The following is a 20,204-nucleotide window of genomic DNA, read 5'->3' as shown; positions in this document are numbered from 1 at the left end:
CAGCGTTAACAACGTTGTTGTCATGCCTCAAATGTAAACCCAGCAACGCACCTAGCACAGAAGGGGTTAAAACAATACAAATCGTTTTGTTATAAGTATGTATGACATTGTGCTCTTTTTCTACAGTAATTTTCATAAAATGGTACTGTCGCTCTCCCGAGCACTTGTATCTAAGGCAATACATTGGAGAGTGTCTGATACCGCTCACATTTTCTCAAAGATACACAGCAAGAACATCACTGCTGTTGTAAATACATATCTAGAGTATGGTTTTCAGGTTTAAACTCGCACGTCTGATAGTAAAAGCTTGCAGTGTTAACACCTTAAACCCAGCTGGACAAGAGGAACTAATGAGGGTGCTCTCCATTCAGCACTGAAATGCAGCTCCTATGGCATTGCCATAATGTTAAGTGACAGTTCCAGTAAACGAAGGTGTTACACTGTGACTATTTATTTTTCTTGTGTTGTTGCTGGTTGCACAAATATACGCTATAAAATATGTTGCTTTCCCTTGAATGTACTTGACTCATATGTGCAGTTCCACGTGAAAAAGAAATACGTGAACACAATTACTGTGGATCACTTTCCTTAACTGTTTTGTTTGGGCAAGAACAGTACTGATGTGCTGTCACTGGAACCTGTGCACAGGTCAGTCACGTCCTTTTCCGTACATGACAAAGCAACAGTTAGCCCATGTTTACCAGACCAGCAACAACACCGCCGATGACAACACTGTCACTTCAACTGAAACACGAATGACACTGCAAACGCTGGGTGTTGAGTTCAGCACTAGAATGGGAAAGTGATTGTCGTTATTGTTGTTGTCGTTTTACCTGTAATAGGACAACAGCCCGTTACTAAGAACGAACCATCGGCGCTGGTAACCCTTCAGATAGTTGGTCCATTTGAAGAGCCAGCCTTTGTAAGTGTCCGAGCCCGGGGCCGGCGGGTTAGAGGCGGACGGAGCCGAAGCCGAGCTCTTGCCCGGATCGCTCATCCTTCTCCTTCTCTCCCTGCGGCCCGCCGTCCTCTCCCTCAGTTTAGAAACCGTTTTAGCGGCTGGGAAAACGGGACAGAGTGTAGGGAGCGACCGCTGTCCCCACACCGTCCATACACCTCAATACACTGATGCAGACCCACTGATAGACTAACCCGGCAGAAAGAGGAGTGTCTGACAGCGAGGGGCTCGGTTTCAAATCTCCACACACTCCCTGTGTAGTGCACTGTGTAGGTCAGGTTAGTGAATAGGGAACCATTTGAGTGAGAGGTGGGGGTGATTGAGACAGAGAGATTATATTAGATGTATAGGCAACAAAAGTAGATTGGTAAACCCAAAAGTTCAGTGTGCGTTCGGACATAAATGAAACGAAATAGAAATAAAACCAAGCGTATTTACATTCTTTTTTGAGCGTCATAGCATTAAAAATTGAGGTAATACATGCCCCGTGATTTTTACGTTAGATTTTTATTGTAGTGATAAGTATATCACAAAGTTTACTTTAATATTTCTTTAAAATCTTGAAAATCTTAAAGGGGTTTCATCCCCCATCAATGACAATAATTTTAACAGCAACCAATTACAAATTTTTTGAGACGTAAAACTCCTAGTAATGGCTCTTGACTTAAAACAAATGTGACATGGCTTCACCCTCTCTTCGAGTCTGAGGAACCTCGTGCTTGTGCTCAGTCATAAATCCTCACACGTTCATGCAGGTTCGTGATTCATTTCTAAATATCACTCGTCCAATCGTCTACGACCGCAGTAAAGTTGGCTTGCGGGCAGCGACTCAAACTTCTATCGTCTGTAGCTCCTTAATGCAGTCACGTACATTCACAAACATGGTGCATTTTGCTGTTCCTGATTTGTGAATTTTCATTACGTCGCTTTCCAAGTTTTCACAAATCGAGCACTGCTTGATCAGACAAAGTTTCGTGGATTTTGGATGTCATTTGTGTTAAACATCATATGCCAGAGAAGGTTATCGACCAATAACGGTAGCTCTACAGTCAGACCGTCCAATACGAAGATTTAAGGCCACTTCACCACGCCCCCTTCTCACTCAAGCGAACCAATCGGAGTAGGGGAGGGCGGGACTAGTTTGTGAACGAAACGCTTCTCGAAGTTCTATGTAAGCTCTAGAAAAACAAAATCCCAGACGTTTGTGAAATTCCGCCCGGACATTTTTTAAGTCTAAAAAAGAGGACATGTCCGGGTCAAAGAGGACGTCTGGTCACCCTAGGTAAGTGGTTCTGGTATTGATTTGGCTTTTCTGTTTTTAAATGACATTTTATTCAGCCAATCTCTTACATATCTGTCCATGCCATTGTTTTTAAATGTTGCATTCAACGTTTTTTTTAAGGCATTTTGCTTTGAGTTTTTCATTCTGACACTGGTACACCTTCCTCAGTCTACCTGCATATTTTCCCTTAATTATACCCACTTTATTGTGCAGCTGATTTGGGAACAAACGTTTTTGCCACTCTCTCTGTGTTTGAATTTCTTTTTTATAGTAGTTTTGCCAAGTCTCTGATAAGGATCATGTTTTTTTTTCAGTGAGCAAATTCCAACGGTTTGTTAAGCTCTGTAATTATAACTGCAGACTAATATTCATTCATACTTGTGCAAGTATTTGTTGTAAAAGTTCATATTTGAAGATTTTGTTTTCCATTAACACTGAATGATTTCATAATTTGTCCTCAACTTGATCTGGAAAAAAACAATCTAATTAAACTGGTTTGAGTTGAGTTCAGCTATCAAACAGAATTTTAGTTTTATGTCATCTGTCTATGTTTAATTGACAGTAAATATAGATGCAGATTGAATATCTTTGAGGGGTTGTGATTTCATCATTTTCCCTGAGGTAGTATTTGAGTGTTGTTATTGTTATTTCATGACCTTCATAGTGTATCCCAAAAGATGTCCGCCACTGTATGGTTGGTTCAGCCACTAAGAAAGGGAGTTGGAGAGAGAGAGGCACGATCTCAAATGGCACGTAGGTCATGAAACTTCTACTCCCATATAATTCACTAAATGTGAGACCGTTTTGGCTGCTTCCATATACATTATTCTTAACTTTATATGGTTATATATAATCTTAGCCTTGGTGCATTGGGTATGTCATGATTTCAGACTTAAGCTGCAGCTAGAATCATTGTGTATACATTGCACATTAGAGGGACTAGGAAACTATTGGCCATGCCCAACATGCTCTCCCCTACAAGCAGTCCGGAAAATCCTAGACCTTGGAGGCAGGCCTTGGAAATATCCAATTTGGAGTATAAAACAATTTTCACACAGTCCACATTTTATATTCATCATTGTCCACAATAAGTTACATTGAACCTATAAAAATTACTATGTGTAAATTGTGTGAGAGTGTGCTGTCTGTTGTACTTATTGTCCTGTAGAAATTCATGTGGAGGTGAGTGAGGAACTAAACATCATCAGGTCAGTTTGTGTGTCATAATGAACACATAAATACCACAGCTGTAAACATGATAGAAGACATCGTCTTTAAATACTGATGCAGAGGCAATATTTTGCCTGTAGGTGTCAGTTTAATCATTAAAATAACACTGAATCAGATGGACGTACAATATTATAGATTTGTACTTCCCTGAGGACCTTTATTCATCTGCTGTAATTAGTTCATCATGATCAGAGTATCCTACCCAAAATATGTGGGTGCACAGACTGGACAGGGCACCAGTCCATTGCAAAGCATCACACACTCACCCACTCATTTACACAGTCATACCTGTGTTGAAACTACCACGCTCACCGATTCACTCACACCCTCGCAAAGTCACTCACACACGACTGTGGAGAATTTCATGCAGCCAGTCCTAGTAGCATGTGTGTGGATTATTGGAGGAAACTTGAGCACCCAGAGAAAACCCACACAGACACAGTGATTCCTTGATTAGTTTCAAATCTTATTTTTTTATTTATACTTAGATACTAGTTATATGAATGAGTTGCTCATGTACTGTTAACTATTACATGTATAGTTCTGCTGGCCAAATAAATGCTAATTTGCAAGAAAATGTTGTAGACAAAACAATGCAAAAATATTGATGATGACTATGAAGATGATGATGATTATAATACACTTTATTATAGGACAACGCACATTATGATGATGATGATAATGATGTATTCAAGACAGCACACATTATTATAAAAATGAGCTCATTACACATAATGGGATCAGAAACATGATGACACTTATACTGATATTGATAAACTCATCATATAATGGGAATAGACTCAGGACAAAAACATGATAATGGTATATCTGAGGATGATGTTGACAAAGATAGATTTAGAACAACACACAAGATGATGATTATGAGAACAAATGGATTCCTAGTAATGACCTCAGGACAAAAATATGATGAGCAGGAGGAGGAAGATGATGATGATGGGCTCAGGAAAACATACATTAAAGATAAAACAGCTGACCAGTTGGAATGTGTTAGCTTTTAATTGACAGTTGTTTCTAAATTGCATTACATACTAAATTATACACTCAATAAATACAAGAAATGTATAGTGCCATACTAAAAGGGGACAGCCTTGGCCTTATGATTAGAGGACCAGGCTTGGTACTGGAAGGTCGCTGGTTCGATCCGCAGGAACATCCATGGCTGAAGTACCCTTGAGCAAGGGATTGAACCCCCAAATGCACCCCAGGCATCGGGGATGGCTGCCCACCGCTCAGGGTGTGTGTTCACAGCCCCTAGGTCATTAGTGTGTGTGTGTGTGTTCACTGCCACAGATGGGTTAAATGTAGAAGACACATTTCGTTGTACAATGACAAATATTTGCATATAATTATTATTAAAATGTGTATTAAATGTATATAATATGTATACTGGTAATAAGAGAAAGATTTTTAGAAGCTAATTGTCCCATAATTCAGTAAATAACAATATTACAAGAGCAGTATATATAACTAAGCAATATATACATTGAAGAGTATATAACATTATATTCATTTCACTACAAAAAAAAAAAAAAAGATTATGCTTGAAAAACACTGAAAGAAACACTAGTATATCTAAGCCACCACAAGGTGGCAGCGTGCGATAAATGTAATGCCCTTGTAACAACTACAGCACCGACGACAATAGTTCAGGACTCTGTGATTAATTCTGTCCTAGAGGGAAATATCTAATTTGGGATCTCCCAGCATTATGCCATGATAGTTTTTAAGATGGCGGTAAGACAAAGATACACCTTTTGAGAGCTACTGAATGTCCAGCAACGTTGGATAGTTCAAACAGAAATTTACATAGATGATATAACCCTATCTCATACTGCAACAACCACCTTACCAACTGTCACTGAGAGTGATGGTGCAATTGTATGTTGCCACAGTGAAGGAGGTTAGTATGTGGTTATCTCCACACTTTTACGCAAGAATAATGATTTGCAAATTAATGTTTCGTGAGCTCTTTTGCAGCATTTAGGCACCAGGCTCAGAGCAATAGTGCAAGTGCAGACTTAATGGACTTTGAACATTACTATACTTCAGCTCATATACACAAACACTGGGCCAAGGTAGTTATAAGGAAATGATGTGGGCAATTTTTATCCACTGCTCTAAGATGACCAGTAGTTCCCCCCATTCTGCCTCCTTTGTCTTCTTTTGCATGAGAGACTATGGTACCCAGAGCAACTCTACTTTCTGAGTTCATGTAATTAAGGTGTGGGGATGGGATCTTGCTCTTTAGATCTCAGACTATATATTTATCGTTGTACAAATCCACGTGTAATAATTCTGTCCTGTAACAGCTGTGTATCAAATAAGAGTTACATTTTTAATGGTGGGCGGCACGGTGGCACAGCAGGTATTGTGGCAGTCATGCAGTTCCAGGGACCTGGAGATTGCGGGTTCAAGTTCCGCTCCGGGTGACTGTCTGTGAGGAGTCTGGTGTGTTCCTCCTGTGTCTGCGGTCCAAAAGCACACATTGGTAGGTGGACTGGCCACTCAAAAGTGTCCATATGTGTGAGTGTGTGGGTGAATGTGTTACCCTGTGAAGCCCTGGTGCCCTCTCCAGGGTGTGATCCCGCCTTGTACCCAGGGAATCCGGGTAGGCTCTGGACCCACCGCGACCCTGAACTGGATAAGTGGTTATAATGAATTCATTAATTAATTTCCAGTGGTGTAAGCACTGGTTCAATTATCACAAGTTCAAATTCTACAGTGGATACCTTGAGGTAAATAACTGGATTTGTCAGCAAAATATTCTTCTCTAATAATGTTTAGCTGTTAAATGATTTTGTACTAGTAGCAGTTTGAAAAGAAGCAGTGGCTGACCACATATGTCACAGAGGAATTTTGTACAAGTCTTCACCCCTCCAGTTTCCTCCCATAATCAAAAAAACACATGTTGGTAGATGGCTTGACTGTGTAAAATTGTCCACAGGAGTGAGAGGGTGTGTGACTGTTTGATGTCCTGTCGTATATTGAAGCCCTGTCCAGGGTGTGTTCCTGCTTTGAGACCAGTACTTCTAGCTAGGCATCAAAATAATTCTTCTATTTTATAATGATTTCATATTAAACACAAGCCAACCTGAATATGTGCAACTCAGTTCTGCAGTTACACTGCAGTTATACTGTCATGGTGATGGTGTGGTAACATGTGTTAAGCTGGTGTCAGTGGATCAGACGCTGCAGTGCTCTGGTGTTTTATAACACCTCAGTGTCACTGCTGGACTGAGAATAGACCACCAATTGAAAATAGACAGCCAGTCTGTAATTTCCGAAATTCAAAGTACACCTTTATGGATATGGTCAATGAGTGTAGAAACAAGGGGTACATACACATTCAAACACACATACCGCTACTGTTTATATGGTCAGTGTGGTTGTTTATGAATTTGGAGTCTCACTGATTGGGGGAAAGGAGGCTGTTTGTGTCTGTGTGTGACTGATGTCTGACAAAAAGACTGCAATATCAGCTCTTTACAAACAAAGCTCAATTTATCCCTCCCATAGCCATTACCTTACAATGAGCAATAGTCCACCAGTGCAATTTAGGTCACTTTTTCAGCAAACTGCATTGGATCCTCCACACAGAGTCCGTCCTATAACCTGCTAGAAACTTGCATAACATTAAAATAAGTCGTATGTTTTCACAATTAGTGGAATATTTGTGCTTTTCTCTCTTACATCAATGAATGATTCCATTTGTGCTTCTGTGTCATCAAACATTATGCCTGTGTTTTAGTTTTCACAAATCTTTCCTGCATTAATTTGTGCAATCATTTACAGAAACATCATTAAATAATTCAGAGCTCAACCAACATATTCGTGATCAACACATCACATCATATTCAACACACCATGATCAGGATTCATGTTGGGTATCCTACCCAAAATATTTGGGTGCACAGACTGTACAGGGCACCAGTCCATTGCAAGGCATCACACACTCACACGCTCATTTACACACTCATCCCTGTGTCGAAATTACCACGCTCACAACCTCGCAAAGTCACTCACACATGACTGTGGAGAATTTCATGCTGCCAATCCTAGTAGCATGTGTGTGGATTATTGGAGGAAACTTGAGCTCCCAGAGAAAACCCACACAGACAGTGATTCCTTGATTAGTTTCAAATCTTAGTCTTTTATTTATACTTAGATATATGTTGATGATGACTATGAATATGATGATTATAATACACTCAGGACAACACACATTATGATGATGATAATGATGTATTTTGAAATTTACAGGAACATCATTAAATAATTCAGAACTCAACCAAAATATTTTTGCCCCACTTTGTTGCAGTAACAGCTGCTACGTTTCTAGAAAGTCTTAACACTAGATGCTGGAACATGTGAGAATCTGATGGTGTTCAGCCACAAGAGTGCAAGCGAGGATTTTAATGGAGCTCCATCAGTCCACAGAATGCAGTTCCACTTCTCCAAAGCCCAGTGCTGGGTAGCATTTTACTCCTCTATACTATGCTTGGTATTGCGCTGTGTGACCTTACACTCAATTGTAACTGCTCCAGAGTGCCGTGATTTTACAAGCCATGTGTGTCCAACTGAATATCTGTATCAACAATGGTTTTTAAGATATAATAATAAGCTAAATACAAGGTTTTCTTTTTTAATTTTGCATTTGATCTGTGAGCCTCATGTAGCTCCCAAGTAATGGATGATTGTAGCACTGTGCAAACTTCATAACCTCACGTTATATCACATTCTCAGCTGAGTTTTCTATGAAAATGTGAACAATGCCATGAATCTCATAGCATTTAGTTTAAAGCTTGGAGCATGTTTGTACTTTGGTCCTTTTTTATTCTGTTTTTTGACACATGTAGTGTTGCCACATCTGAGTAGTGGAAAACAGATCTAGATAGAGGGGTAGAGGTTGGAAACTGACCCTAGCTGTCTAGGGAGAGAGTTTTCAGTACGTTTTCGAACACAGCCTACATAACAACCAACCAAATAAAAGCATTTGTCCGCTACAGCAGCAGAGACCAGCACACCACGCCTGTGTAGGTGCGGGGAAGAGAACACTGATGCAACAGCAGAATATATGTTTATTTAAATGTGAATGAATATTTGAATGTGGGTGCATTTTCACGGAAAACTGGGACAATAGGCGTCCCCAGAAGGATGATTAATTTTCCAGGACAGACAGTAAAAAAAGAGAACAATTCTAGAAAACCAGGACATGTGGTAACACTAGCCATATGTCTTGTTTTAAAATGGTACTTGAGATTGCACTAGTTGTAAATAAATGGTACTTTATTGCCAAAAAAACCTGAACAATATTAAAGTTAAACTTTCAAGTCATCATTAATGCACCTAAATATAGGAATATATGCAATTTTAAACAATTCATTACATTTGAATACCTACCATGGGTTATTCAATTATAAAATTCTATGTAGACATATAGAGTTTGCTCATAATATTGTATAAAACTTTGCATAAAATAAGGTGTAATTTTAATTCAAGACTTTTACTTAAGAATAAACAGACACCTGAAGTGAAATATGCTACTTTTCCATTTACTCTTGTTAGTGGAGTTTGCTTCTACTCAACTAAAGAAGCACATAAAAACCCATCATTTACATTTTCATCTTTTTATATTTCATCCCTGTTTCATACAAGAATGGAGCAGTTTCATTATGATGAATTTTAAATGTATTCATTAATTTACTGTGTCTAATTCATTACATTCAGGGTCGCAGTGACTCTGGGGCCCACCTGGAATCACTGGGTGAAAAGCAGGCACACAGCTTGGATAGGGTGGCAGTCCATCCAGGGCATCACACGTGTATTCACACACTCTTTCACACGCTCACACTTATGGACACTTTTGAATAGCTAATCCAGCTTTCAATGTGTTTTTTGTACTGGGGGAGGAAATTGCACCATGGGGAAACCCATGAGGAGAACACATCAAGCTCAAACAGTGAACCAAAGTCTGGTTTGAACCTCACAGACATAAAGCTATGTGACAGTGGCGCTACCTATTGTGCCACTGTGCTGCCTTCAACATTAAACTTGTCACTGTATTAACCAAAATGAATACATGAATGGAATATTTGATAATGAGGTATTGTTCGGAGTGTGAATTAACTTCTAAGCCTGTTCAAACCAGACCAACACTCAAATATGCACTGTTGTCTTTATTTAAATCACATGTAAATATTCAGCCTGATAAGAAAGAATAAGATATACTCCATATTAAAACAAAGATAGCATAAGAATACTGTTAGCCTCACCTCAAATATGTTCTTGCACAATTATTGCCTCAGCAGCCTTGTGTTGTGACTTGCAAAGTAAAAAAAATAGAAACATACACCATTTTGCTGTCATTCTTATTACACTACTGTAAGAGAGCCAGGAAGTTTTCGCAGGAACATCTGGAATTTTTCACATGGCTAATTCCACATTGCATAACACTATTCCTGCATAAGATCTGGATATGTGTCAGCATACAGTACAATATGCAACATTACTATGACCTATTCCAACATATAATTCACACTATATTTAAAGGTTATGATTTATGCTAGGTTCATAGATCTCTTTAACTCTCTGATATTCAACAGCAAGCATATCTAAAGGAGGCCATGTGTAGCTAGGGTTATCACTCTTTTAGGGAAATCATTTTCAGTTGCTAAACTTCCAGTATGCTTAGTATGCAGTTTGTCCATGTGTTATGTAACTGTTGCATTAGCTTAGGGCATTAGCTTAGTTTTGGGATATGTGTAGGCCTGAAAGATTCATGGTTTTAGTATAATAAGCTACTTTTAGTGTAAATTACAGTGTGACAAAATAGTTTTCACAGCCTAAAGTTAATATTTCAGTTTAAATCTATTGATTTCAAAGAATCCAAGTGAAACTTCCCATCAGTATATTCCAGCTCTTTCTCAGAGAAAAAGTGAAAGCTACTCAGACACACAGAGAGACACATAGATTCTACATTTGCATTAAACTGAGTATAGGTGGGAATAGAACAGTTAGTGCAAACAGACACCCACACGCGCACACACACACACACACACACACACACACACACAAACAGACACTCAATTTTGCATCAAAATGGAAATGGAACAACTAGTGCAATCTCAAACATGTGCACACACACACACTAACACATGCACAAACATGTATATTTCACTTTTGCCTCAAACTGGGAATGGGTGAGAATAATACAACTAGTTCAAACACACACACACACACACACACAGGGTGGGTGGAGTGTAATGAGGGTTTGGGTAAATATTGCCTCAGGGTTGAGACTCCCCCCAGCTGGACTCCTCGCCTGACACACACACACTCTCTCTTCTCTCTCTCTCTCTCTCTCTCTCTCTCTCTCTCTCTCTCTCTCTCTCTCCGTGTGTGTGCATGGGTGTAACCCTTCAACACCCCATGAAGACACTGTTGACTCCATAGTGGATAAAATGCCACTGTTGTTCCCACCTGGCTGCTTGGTCAAACACACACACAGACACACACAGGATGCCAATATTGACTGTTGCATTGGCCAGCTAACTGTTAATCACACATGAATGTGGTACAGTTTGCTAGCTGCCTTTTATTTTTATAATCAACACACACCCTACACCAACAGTCAGCTAACGTGACCTTACTGAAAAGTGGCTTTCAGCTCAGAATTGTATTCTGCGAAAGAAATGACTGTAACTATTATTAAAAAGTTAATTTGTGGTCAATATATTCCATGAAAGAGAGACAGATTTTTTAGCTCATTATAATCACTCTGACTTCTAGTTCACTGAGTGTAAATACTAATTGTTCAATAAGAAAACAGCTTCTATTATCTTCATAACAAAGTGTTAACCAGTAACAGAGAGGACCAATATTCTCTGGAGTAAAAGAGCTCTACCAATGTATTTGGGATGAGCTAGAGTGGCATTTTTAATGCAGAATTAATCAACCAATATCAGTACCTTACTTGACTTTACCTTACATGTTGGGTGAATATAATGTAGTGTAAAGCCTTTCTGGAAGATTATAGCTTGTTATTGCAGAAAATGAGGAGTACACAACCTATTCATACACATCATTAGAATTATGAAAATAAATTTAATATGGAAGAGCATAAAATATATACCTGGCTAGCTACATTTTTATTATAATTTGGCGGAATTCAGTTAATTGCTCTTGAGTGAATAACATATGTAATGTGGCAAGAGTCTTGGTATAAGTCAATTTGTGATAATGGGTAGGTTTTATAGACCTTTGAACAATGTTTAATCAGTTTTACACTTTTCCAGCAGAAGTCACACTGGTATCACATGGTAACCACTCTGCTAGAGCATGAGGTTGTTGGGGAGGGTTGAAAAGGACGCTGAATCAATACCTTTATTTTTTTTACATGCTCAACAATAGTGCATACCGAAACAGACACATAATAAATTTAATGGTCTTATAGAGCATTACACATAGTAATTTAGGACAAATATAAAATAAACTACATGGCTCAAAAAGATTTAAGTCATTCTTTCAATATAGAGAACAATGATTTAACAGTTACTTTGTGCAGTTACTTATTTCTGCATCATTCAGTTGATGTAATCAACGTCAAATGCTGGCATCAAATTCAAAAAGCATATATAAAAAAACAAAAAAACAAAGTCACATTCTTGTACTATTTTATACACATATACATACATATATAAAATGATAATCAAAAAGAGTGGTGGCACTTCAGTGCAACAGGCACAGCTCACACAGCTCCAGGGTTTAGGGGATGTGGGTTCGAGCCCCCCTCGATCAGTGAGGAGCATGATGTGTTCTCCCTGTCTACGCGGGGGTATTCTTCGGGGTGCTCTGGTTTCCTCCCACAGTCCAAAAACACATTGGTAGGTGGATCGGCGGCTCAAAATTGTCAATAGGTGTGAGTGTGTGAATGAATGTGTGAGTGTGTGTCACCCTCTGAAGGACTGGTGCCCCCTCCAGTGTGTGTTCCCACCTTACAATGGTGATTCTGGGTAGGCTCTGGACACATAGAGACCCCAAACTGGATAAGTGTTTACAGACAATGAATTAATTAATAAATAATTATGAAGAATCATTAAAAAATGGTATTTAAAAGAACAGATAAAATAACAAGTAATAAAACCCAATACAATCCAAGTTATAAACCTGTATTAAGTAGTGAATTTAACTGTAGTGCCTCAGCTGACTTTTATGGAAGACCAGTAAACGTAACCATAGTCTAGTCTACTTGAAATATCAGCTTCCCATCTAGTTAAAATAAGCTAAATATCCAGACCAGACCATTTTTACAGTGCAGGTTACTACTCACCCCTGTAGAGAAGTCCAGTACTAAGCTTTATGAATTCTCTGGTAGCTGATTGAAACAACTGTTTTATTGTACTTTTCATGATTTCTCTTTGACAGGACTGGGTCTAAAGTTATATATCTAAACCCTGGGTGTGTTTAGACTTGTAGTCCACAGCTCATTGTCTTTGATGACCACTTTCATGTCTTACATCTTGGGAAACAATGACCTGTGTTTGGTCTGTTTAGATTCATTTGGTTCATATTGCATTCGTATGTGAGATGACCTTCACCAGAATTTTTTCAGAAATGGATGAAGACCCACCTGCTTAGGCTTGTTTAGTATGCACCAGAGTTCAAAAGTTAGCGTTCACATTTACTTTAAAGAGCTTCTCTCACAGAGCAATTGCACCAGGATTAATCTTAATCTAACTAAAACTGACAAGTCTGAACACATCCTAAATGGCTACTAATGTGATGACAAATAGTTAAGAAATACCCTGGGTTACTTGGTTTTATCTGAATATTTGAGAGTTTGTGATTAATTAATTAATTCAGTCATTCATTCATTTCTTTTAACCAATCATCAATCATCTGAATTAATACAGTGCATGTTGAATGTCCTCTCCTATACGCATGCTGAGAGTTAGTCAATAGATTGTTCTCAGATAAGTAGCTTTGCATTCTAGATGTAATTACTTTCTCTAATAATTTACTCAAGATTGGTAGTAAGTTTATAGGTCGACTACTGGATCCATTTAAGGAACATTTGCTGTCTTTAGATAGTGGGATCAATTTTGCTTCGTACCACAACTTTGGGTAAATACCCTTCTCTATACTTATACTAAAAATATAGCAAACTAGTTTAATTATGTGTTTTACAGCATTTTTTTAATTTTCCCATCTAAATTATCAATTCCAAATGTTCTTTCATTTTGTATCTTACTTAGAGGCTTTTCAACCTCTTCCTCAATTACATGTCCATTTTAATATGGACAGTTTCTCTTTTTCTTGATTAACTATATCTTAATATATAAAAATATCTTATAATATAATAAAATGAAATATAAAAGATATCTTAAAATATATCTTAATTATATTTGTACAGAATTGCTTGCCATTAATATACTCATCTTACATTGAAGGGTTTTGTATTGTATTTTGTTAATACAATAATCATTAAAATAGTTAAAGGGCCAAAAAAAGAGATCCCAGTAATATAACATTTATTCATTTATTCATTCATTCCTTCTTTATCTGTACCAGCTTTATCCTGATCACTGTCATATATCTGAAATGACTGGGTGCAAGACAGGATCACAACGTGATCAAGGCGTTAGTCTGTCACAGGGCATCTCACACTCATCCACATATTCAAGTGGGTAATTTCACCCAGCCAATCCATCTACCAACTTGTGCTTTTGGACTATGAGAAGAAACTGGAGTCACTGGAGGAAACCCATAGACATGGTGTGAACACACAAGATTTCTCACAATTACCCAAGGTAATATTTGAAAACAAGAACCCAGGACCATGTGGGGCAGTGGCACTCCCTGTTGTCCCGCCTTGCCTCCCAGGAACAAAATAATAACAAGCATTTAAGTGTTTATTAAGTGTAACTTTCATGCTATCAAGAATATACTAAAGTTATCAGTAAAAAGTAAGTTGTATTATGGTAATCTAAAAATGGTTATAGAACCACTGAAATGTTCCTTAAGGTGTTCCAAAGTGGTTCTTCTGTGGCATAACACAAAGCTCTTTTTGTATATATAGCAACATGGACAAAACAAAAACCATCACTTGACCTTCCTGTGTATCCACACAAAACAGAGGTGTCCTTTCTCAGAAATGTTCTTTTACATTTTACAATGTGTATTGCTGAGGTAAACAGGCTTCTGTTTGTCTTGGGCTGCCTCCGTCCAGGTGGCAGACGACTCATCAACATGGACCTTAAAAAACCTTCACCTCCTTTCACATGCTAATTACACACTACCAGAAAACAACTGCCATTACAAACAACACCCCTCTAGGGCTGTTATTATGTTTTTGACAAACTTATTATATCGTTTTACAAACCTAAAAACTAAATGTGTGATCTGCATACATGTATGATCAGATTCGTATTTATATAATGTCTTATAAAACATTAGGTACTTAGTAAAGAAACCCTTTTTAGTCATTCATCAATCACAAATAAAATTCATATCATATCATTTAATGACCAGGAAATACATACAGTTGTATTAAACCTGTCCATAACTGAGTCAAACACAAACACATAAACAGAAATATAAAAACAATGCGTTACCATTCATAATTTTACCTAGACATACAGAATATAATGAAGTTAAGTAACTGTTGTTGGATTATCTCTGAGTGTCCAGCAAATGTTGGCTATGAATGACTACATCTGTAATGATTAATTATCACAGCACTGCTATATATAGATATGCAGGAAATAACTAAAGATGGTTTAAATAATTTCAAAGATTTTCAAAACATAAGTCCTATTTTCTTGCAGTTGCTAATAAATCTTAATTAAAAATGGCTTAATGGAGACTTTCAGAACAGATGGTCATGTTTTAACACAGAAGAACAACGTAAAAGAGAACATTTTACTCCAGTTCTCGTTTAAACATGTTGCCATCCCTCTGATCTACTTCGTTCCCAACACAGGGGCACTGAAAATGTTCAGCTGATGCAATTCAGTGAAATGTCTGACCACAACACCCACTTTAAAACTACCATAAAAAGGGGGAATTCCAACCTAAATATATTGTTTAATGTTATTTATTATGCCATATAGTATTTAAGTGCAACATTTTTAACAGCTTTAATGATTTGCCAAATTTCTTAAATTTTCAGTTTTTTCTCACTACAATAGCAACCATGCATCACACACTATATTAGGCACTCATCAGGAACCTACAGCAATCAACAACATTTGCAGCTAGGCACTGATAAAGGACAAGGAATTCATGTTCACAAAAGAAGCAGCTATTGTTTTTTTTGTTTTTTTTTAATATTTTGTGTTTTTAACATCCCAGATTGCAAGAAGACAGTAGGTGGTCCAATGATGGCAAAGTTGGCGTTCCACTGGCGGTTTGCTCAGCATTTTCTGGGCAGACCACCAACAGAATATTTTTGACAAAATGCCACGTTTCAGCACACTTCTATCCACAGTCCAATTTACAGATAGTTTATTTTTCTTTCTTATTTTTCTTAGTAAATTACATTAGTAAATATTTTTTTATCCAGCACAATGTCAACATTTTCTGTCTAATTACGTTTATATCAGACTCATTATTTTATTTCTCGGTTGTTTGTAATATTAGTATTAGTTTATTTTCCAGAATAAAAGCGTGTGATTTTAAAATCTGTTTGAGGAGATTAAAAACTACTGCTTGTACTGGTTTTTGCCTCAGAGAGAAAAAATGCATGCTCTTTGTTATTTGCAGGATGTTCTCCAGAACAGATCACCTTGATACCATTTAATACAATGACACAGACCATTCCCTGGTATTTAAATGAAGATTTTATGTTACCCAAACACTCAGACAATTAAATGTGCAGTGCAACTCAATGTAAATGTCTGGTATGAAACCATTTACACTGCTCCAAATTGTTTACATTTTTAACCTGAGTTTTTTTTAACCTGGTTAAATTGTATTCACTTTAAAGCTACAGTGTAAAAATCTGGGCAAATTTAGAAAGACAATGTTTCTTCCATAATACAGCTGAGGAGTTTCTCTTTCACATAATATTTCAAGTTAGATCACTCTATGACCACTCCACTGTTTATGTCTAAACTACTGTTTTACTATGAAGAAAAGTTCAAACTTTGGAGGAATCACAATACCATATATAGCATATAACCAAAGTTCTCAGTACTGGTACTTATGGTTCCCATTTGAGCAAACATAATTGTAGAATATATATATATATACTTTTTCTTGCCTTTCCAAATGAGGAATTTGAGTTCTGTACTGCTGCACAATGTGTATATCTTGCACTCAATAGCACTCATTGAAGTGTTGTGGTGGGTTTATTATTTTATTATTTTAGCTTAGTTTCAGTTTATTTAAAAAGTTTCATCAGTTTGTTCAAGCTGACCACCTCTCGGCAGACGATTTTAAGCTCTGTAGGCTACACTTAAAAAAGTGAACCATATCATTTATTTAAAATGTATTTTTATATTGGTCTAGCTGAAAATCATGATTTCAGGTTTAAACCTGCTTTTTTCAGGCTACCTAAAATCAAATAGCATTCCCCTGAAAAGAAGTTAAGATGAAATACTACACAGTGAGTAACATTACAGATTAACGCAGGATACAGTTTACATTATGCCACCAGTTTGTGTAATTCCTAGTTAATAAATTTGAATATTTACTGTTAATAGATTTTGCTAACAGTTCTAACCAATCTCTCATTTATCTGTGTGTACAGATTAGCTTTTCTTTTCTGACAAGGTCTCCATTGTAACCATATTTTTGATTTTGATAAGTCCCAAAACAAACAACTATGAACATTTGCATGTATGTTTAAATAGGTCTGAGCTATTAAGTGCCGTGACTGGTGTCAAGCAAAGCTAGTCAGGGCTGTTCAGGTGCGGGTAATAGGAGAGGCAGAGAACAGAGATAACACACTAGAGGAGGCATGCAGAAGGGAGAAATTAGTGCAGTGGAGGGCCTGGTGAGAGAGGTGTTGGCAGGTGAACCAAAGAAGTTAGAGGAGACAGAGGCAGGGTAGAAGTACCAGAGATGCAGAGGAGGAGAGAATGCGGCTTCTCCAAAAAGAAAACGGTTTACATTTCAACTGTATGATGATGGATTTGCAGCTCTTACTCCAGCAGGAATCCTTGCTCATTATTCTTTCTGGCACAGCATGGAGAATATCAGCAGTTTTTAGACAAAAATGTAGTTACTGTATTTTGGACTAGTTTGTTAGCAAACATGGCAAAAAAGAAATTATAACATATATTGGCATCAACTGATGTCAAACATATGCTCAAGCTTCAAGTGTGTATTTTATTCAACCAAATTACTGTAGAGAATGTATTGTCTGGTGTTCTTGTACAGAGAATATACTGAAAAAAAAAAAAAAAAAAATATATATATATATATATATATATATATTTATATATAATTATAAATGATTATATATACATTATTATATATAGATTTTTGACATGTAAATAAAAATATGTACACTATGGATGTGACAACAAAATAACAGTGCAATGACAAATATGTAATTAAGGACAAAAGACAAAGAAATAATGTGTGATGTGTAATGTAATTTCTGCTAATACAAACACACTCTTGTTTACTCATACATGTATAGTACAATGATCTAGGAGTCTGTCAGACACTGAACAAATTATTGTGAGCATATACATTGATTCAATAAAACTGCTAAGGTGGGTATATTGTTTCTGTTATTAGGAATGGGCATGTGTATGTTACTCTATATAGACATCTTAAGTCATTCAATGTATAGGGTAAAATGATTCATAAAATGAGACAATATAGAGTGAAACTAGCTGTTTCTGTCGGATATTTCAGTCACGCTGGTTGCTGCCAAGCCATGGCCGGTCTCCTACAATGTTGTAACTGATAGCAATTCACATTAATGTCGTTTAGAATGATGGCCTTAGCCAGCTCTCTGCGAAATAAGTTTATGTCTTAAAACTTATTGCCTTGATAATTTAAGTGCACACGGACCACAGAGTATCAGTGCAGGTACTAAAACTTATTTAAAATGAAATTATTTAAAATGCCATCCCTACCAGTGGCTGTGACAGATTATCTAGCGAAGCTTAGCATACCTTAGCTGAAGCTCAGTGCTTACCTGTTGAGGAGAAAATTAGTCAACTCATCTTCAAGTTCTTCTTGTATCTAAACTGCCTCTATCTTCCAAAAGCATTGGTGTTCTCCATTTGGGAAACAGGAGGACCAACTCATTCATGTTCAGCCTTGAGACATCTTCCGGTCCACACAGAACCAGAAATGCACTCTGGCCCAGAGGGAGCAGAGACAGAGACAGCTAGCCTACCCAGCAGTGGGTATCCCACCAGAATTTAAGGCATGCAGTCAGAAGGCTCACCCAAACTGAAACTTTAGGTAATCTCAACATCACCCACAATGGGAGAAGGATGCAGACTGGCCCACATTCTAATCTAATAAGATACACTTTTCTCAGTGACACAAATACACATCTCACTGTTACTGACTTTCTGACAAGTAAATTACATCTGCACAGCTTTTTGTTCAACTTTAGACAAATAATAGGCAAAATCTCTGGATTATTAAAGCCAGAACACAAGAGGTGTTGCTCAAAATAAATGGGGATGTGAATTTGTTACAGCACCGTTTAATCATTCGGACCCTTATAGAAATATATGTCAGTACATAAATATCTAGCTCCCAGTGATGCCCTGTTCCTTTATCAAGTATAGATTATAATATGGTTGTTAATATGTTAAGGTGCTTGGTTTTAGAAATGTTCAAAAACAAAATGTAATCTTGTTTTCTGGTAAATGAGTTGCTTTAATGTCATCTCAGGAGTGTTACAGTATTGTAGTGTGGTACGAGGACAAAATAACAGACTTTCCACGATCATACACTGTCAGCAACTGACAAGATAAATAATTTTTTATAGTTTGTTATTATTGTAAACAAGGCATTAATATGAAGCACCAAAGCTTTTCCAGACCTTCCAATGACAAGGGTATGTATTTTGGGCTTTCCTGTTTTTGAAGTGCCAGAAACACCTCTGTGACAATGGCTATATGGCTAATGGCGGTCTGGCAAAACTAGGCTTGCCTAGTTTCTCTTTGCTCTTGTTTTTGCTCAGTGGATGAACATGTGCATTGGGATGTTGTCCTGAATGTTTGGTAGTGGAATCTAATATAATGCGTAACCCCTTTGTGCATAAATGCCCTCTAGCATGCCCGTTTTTTTAATCATAATTTATTAGTTTGTAGCATCAAATGATTTTATCATACAGCCCTCAACATCAACTCATATGTTTAAGAAGTAATACATTTAAGCTCCTTTTAATATGTTGTGGATTTATTTACTGGACACAATTTCTAGTTTTGAGATGTTTCATCACTGGTGGGGGACTTTCAGTTCCTCTTTCCAATGCTAAAGGGGTTTGTTTGTCATGAAGACATAATTTGACTAATGCAGTTCAATTGTGATCCACTTTTAACTCTGGTCTGATGCAATTCACTGAAATGGTTGAGCACCATCTAATTGAACACATTAACAACAAAAGGCTGCATGATTTTAAACAGTGCAGCTGCTCCCAAAATAACTCCATTATGGCATCACTTTACATCTTACTTATAAAACCAATGTGACACTTTTAATTTCTAATACTGTATACGTAGCTAGATGTTGTAG

The 20,204-nt window shown here is 37.3% G+C and overlaps 1 protein-coding gene across 1 annotated transcript in view; it reads right to left on the bottom strand.

Annotated features, from left to right (window-relative positions):
* Positions 1-1,104, bottom strand: part of LOC136679664 (oxysterol-binding protein 2-like) — a 73,542-nt gene extending 72,438 nt beyond the window's left edge. The window contains exon 1 of the mRNA XM_066658313.1: positions 834-1,104. Coding sequence (XP_066514410.1) covers positions 834-997 — 164 coding nt within the window. The 5' untranslated portion in view covers positions 998-1,104. The remainder of the gene's footprint in view (positions 1-833) is intronic.
* Positions 1,105-20,204: the final 19,100 nt, after the last annotated feature.

Source organism: Hoplias malabaricus, chromosome Y (assembly GCF_029633855.1).
Source record: "Hoplias malabaricus isolate fHopMal1 chromosome Y, fHopMal1.hap1, whole genome shotgun sequence".
NCBI lineage: Eukaryota > Metazoa > Chordata > Actinopteri > Characiformes > Erythrinidae > Hoplias > Hoplias malabaricus.
This window is presented reverse-complemented; position numbering and strand designations above follow the sequence as displayed.